General features: G+C 54.0%; 1 protein-coding gene across 1 annotated transcript; it reads right to left on the bottom strand.

Moving 5' to 3' along the window:
- Positions 1 to 234: 234 nt before the first annotated feature.
- On the bottom strand, positions 235 to 3,547 carry LOC123822862 (patr class I histocompatibility antigen, A-2 alpha chain-like). The gene is made up of 8 exons (XM_045845027.1): positions 3,418 to 3,547; positions 2,920 to 3,198; positions 2,398 to 2,676; positions 1,362 to 1,637; positions 1,160 to 1,264; positions 693 to 725; positions 535 to 582; positions 235 to 375 (listed from the first exon to the last, which is right to left on the bottom strand). Exons 1-8 carry the CDS (start codon positions 3,479 to 3,481, stop codon positions 371 to 373), a joined length of 1,089 nt encoding a protein of 362 aa, XP_045700983.1. The 5' UTR covers positions 3,482 to 3,547; the 3' UTR covers positions 235 to 370.
- Between the last annotated feature and the right edge of the window lie 655 nt (positions 3,548 to 4,202).

Raw genomic sequence — 4,202 nt, 5'->3', positions numbered from 1 at the left:
GGTCACAGAGAACATCACTGGGGAGTCGTGTGGTCCCCTTGTCACATGGCACATGGTCTGTCCCTCCTGGGTTGTCTCCACACCTGATGGTAAGTGTATGAACTTAAAGTGACTAGAACAGCTTAACAAATGATGTGAAGGTGTAGATAGAATAACACCTACCAGAAACAACATGCCTTGGAGCTTTGAATTTAAATCACTTCTGATTTATATATATATATCTCACTAATCTTAAAATAATGCAGGGATGTTGAGATGATTAAATGATGTTCTGATGTTGGGTGCAGAAACAGCAGACGGGGAACCTTAGAGTCCCAAGGGGAGGCTGCAGTGACTATTTTAGCACCAAGTCCTGGAGAAAGCAGCTCTGTCACTCTGGAAAGAAAGTTATTGTGAACAAATTCAGGTCAGTCTCAGAAGCGTTACAGTCTCCCACAGACACCATATGCTCCGAATGTCCCACTAAGAGAATTCCCAAAATCCAGTTGTGTCCCTGTTCCCAATGCCCCCCACTTCCTGCCCTGAGGGTCTCACCATCAGGAGCTGTGAGAGACACATCAGGGCCCTGGGCACTGTTGTTGCCTGGGGAAGACACAACAGCAGAGTTACAGGGTGGGGGAGTCCCCTCCACAGACTCCAGCCCACACTCTCCCAAGGCTCCTAGACATCACCTCCCCAACACCCAGACTTACAGGCAGCCTGAGTGTAGCTCTTCTTGCCCCTGTCTGTGGAAAGGAAAGTTTCTGTGAGAAGTCGTGGGTAGGCTGGGTCCCATGCCCCTAAAAAAGAAAACCCATACTCTGGAGCACAGGGAAGGTTCCAGAACTGCAACTAAACACCCACGTTAGGATCAGGAAAGACAGGGAAAGTACATGTGTGGGGACTGGACCTACCACCACTCGGGACAACTGTCCTGAGCAGGGACCTTCCCCTCTGGACTCTGACAGATGGAAATTGGTCCCTGTCGCTAGAACCATCAGGTGATAAATGTGTCCCAGACTTTCCCACAGGCCTCATTAAAGAGTCAGTGTTAGCAAATAGGCCCCAGATGGACAAGCACCTGTGTGGGGATATGATGTCCATTAAGGAGGCAGAGCACACTTGCACCTGGGCTTGACCTCCAGGGGGACAGGAAACTCAGCCCTTGCCCCTTGCCCACCTGAGCACTTCCTCCTCCACAGCACAGCTCCAGTGACCACAGCTCCAAGGAGACCCAGAGCAGCAGCAATGCCCACAATGGTGATGGTGGTCTGAGGAGGGGGGTCTGTGAGGGGAAGGTGAGAGGTCAACCTCAGGCCTGAGTCCTGACCCTGCTCAGGGACACCCTGGGGAGAGGCTCTGTGCCCAAACCCCCTCCTCACCCCATCTCAGGGTCAGGGGCTCAGGCAGCCCCTGGTGCTGCACATGGCACGTGTATCTCTGCTCCTCTCCAGGGGGCAAGACCACAGCTGCCCACTTCTGGAAGGTCCCGTCCCCCGCAGGCCTGGTGTCCACAAGCTCCATGTCCTGGATCAGGTCCTCCCCTTCACGCTGCCAGGCCAGGGTGATGTCCGCAGGGTAGAAGCCCAGGGCCCAGCACCTCAAGGTGACCTCATGGTCAGAGATGGGGTGGTGGGTCACATGTGTCTTTGGAGGGTCTGAGGGGAGGGTGAGAAAATTCGAGAACTCTGCATGGTCATGGGATACTCCAGCAGTGCTCATGTGACCATCCTGAGAGTGGACAGGACAGTGGGGGTGGGGAAAGGGAGTGCACCACCCAGACACCAGCCTGGACAGAGACATGGGGGATAATCTCCTATTTCTTGGAAAGTTCTAGAATCAGGTTGAGAGCCGAGGGTAGGGTATGCAGGACTCTAAGAGGAGATACAGACTTAGGTGGATGCTGAATGGCTGAAAAAGCCAGAGTCAGGCTTCCAGAGAACGTCTCAGCCTGAGAACTAGGGAGAGTGGCTTGGTGCACCAGGTGCTGGAGGGTGTGAGGCAAGGGTGTCAAACTCATTTTCACTAGAGGCCACATCAACTTTGTGGTTGCCTTCGAAGGGCTGAATGTAATTTCGACTCCTTAACAGTTACGGAGTAGTGGCATTTATACAGTCCTAAAATTATTTTTGGCTGTTTGAAGGCAATGTTGAGGCTGATGTGGCCCCTGGTGAAAATGAGTTTGACACCCCTAATAAGGGAACTGCTGTGGGGTGTTTCAGGGAGAGGCTGGGTCCCTTACTGTCCTTTAGAGAAAGCTGGGCCCGTGGGTGAGTCACAGAACAAGGAAACCTGGGGAACTCTTCCCTCTCTGGACCTTGAGGGGAATTGTGACACTGCCCCATTTCCCTCCTCTCCTTATAGGAAGCCCCCCCCAGCCCACAGATCCCCTCCTTGGGGAGGCCCGCATTTTGGTACCTGCTCGGAGCAGCGTCTCCTTCCCCTTCTCCAGGAACAGGTGAAGCCAGCGCACGCAAGTGTCCTCTAGGAAGACCCTCCATTCCTCCACATCTCTGTCCTGCAGGAAATTGCGCTGTACGGTGATCTGGGTTGTCTTTTTGGCCTCGGTCGAAGATCGCAGGTCCAAGTTCAGGATGAAGGATTCGGTGCCATCGTAGGCGTACTGACCGTACCCGCTGAGGAAGCGTGGGTAGGACCCCACAACGCAGCCCGTCATTTCCTGCAAGGTGTGACACCCTGACCGCGCACTAAAGTCAGCCCGGTCCACTTATTCCCCCTGGAGGACAGATGTGCGCCCCACCCGAGCAGCAGAGACCTGTACCACGGGGCTTAAACGTAAACTGAGTGGAAGTAAGACTGGGTTGGGAATCCCTGGGCTCCTCCCGGCATGGTGGCAGGGCGCATCCCCGAGATTCGAAGGGATTCTTGCCTGTCCGTGGGGATGGGGGTAATGCCTAGACCTGGGCACACATGGCTCACCTTCCTGGCTCTGGTTGTAGTGGGCGCGCAGGTTGGTCAGCTTTGCTCGGGCAGCCTGTTCGTAGTGCTTGCAGAGCCTCGTGAGCTCCTCCCAGAATTCTGGATCCTCCTGCTCCACCCACGGCTGCTCCGCCCACCGCACCCTGGACTGCACCCTCGGGTGCGGGGTGTCGCTGTCGAACCACAAAATCTGCGTGTCGTCCACGTAGCCGACGACGATGTACCGGGACTTTCCGAGTCCGGACAGGAAGGTGGTGAAATATCTCAGGGAGTGTGGGCCTGGGGACGGGGAGGATGCGTGCCCTGGGTACGTGTTGGGGGCGGTAGCGGCAGGTGGCCCAGGAAACGGAAAAGGATTCGGTGGTTGAGAGGAGGGGTGGGTGCGGAGGGAGAGGGTCTGGAGTCTGGGGTTTTGGGGTGCGCTGTCCTGGGTCCTCAGCCCCTGCCGGTCCCCTTCCCTCCTTCCCCGCAGAGGCCTTCCCCCGACCCCGCACTCACCAGCCCAGGTCTCAGTCAGGGCCAGGACCCCCGAGAGCAGCAGGAGCAGGGCTCGGGGCCCCATGACCCAGACCCCGAGCGTCTAAGGAGAAAGAACTCGGGTACTTCGTGAGGACTTCATACTCAAAAGCACGGTGACACCGATTGGCTCGTGCAGAGTTGGAACATACAAACCAGAATCCCAGAATCGCAGCAGAACGTCAGGAGTATCCAGGCAGAAGGACCTGTGAGAAGGAGAAGGGAAACCCCGGGGAGAAGGGCACACCCAACACTGAAAGTTCCCGCCCCAGACTCGGTCCTCGGGCTGAGACCCTGAGAGCCTGGCTTGGGGACTTGGGAATCTGCCCCAACCCTCTTCCTGCACGGAGAGCTCTGTGCTGCTGTCTCCCTGAGTCCCTGCCCACGTGCTGTTCCATTAAACGATTCCCAAACATTTTGGTGTCAGAACATTTATACAGTCTTAGAAAATAGGGACGACCCCCAAAATAATTTTGTCTATGTAGGTTATAGCTATCAATAGCTTATCAATAAGGAGTAAAACAGTTTGAAAAATTAATTCATTGGGAATATTAATCATGAATGATATGTTAAGAGAAACAATATTTTCATGAAAAATAACTATTCCCAAAATAAACAAGGGAGTGAGAAAAGTGGATCTGCTTAAGTTTTACTTTTTTGCAAGTCTTACTGCTTCTCCGTATCATTACAAGCCTGATGTATTTTCATATTTGCTCCTGCATTTAATTTGTTATTTTGGTGGCAATATGTGAAGAAATATACAGACC

Source organism: Phyllostomus hastatus, unplaced genomic scaffold (assembly GCF_019186645.2).
Source record: "Phyllostomus hastatus isolate PE091 unplaced genomic scaffold, TTU_PhHast_1.1 phas_contig_437, whole genome shotgun sequence".
Taxonomy (NCBI): Eukaryota; Metazoa; Chordata; class Mammalia; order Chiroptera; family Phyllostomidae; genus Phyllostomus; species Phyllostomus hastatus.
This window is presented reverse-complemented; position numbering and strand designations above follow the sequence as displayed.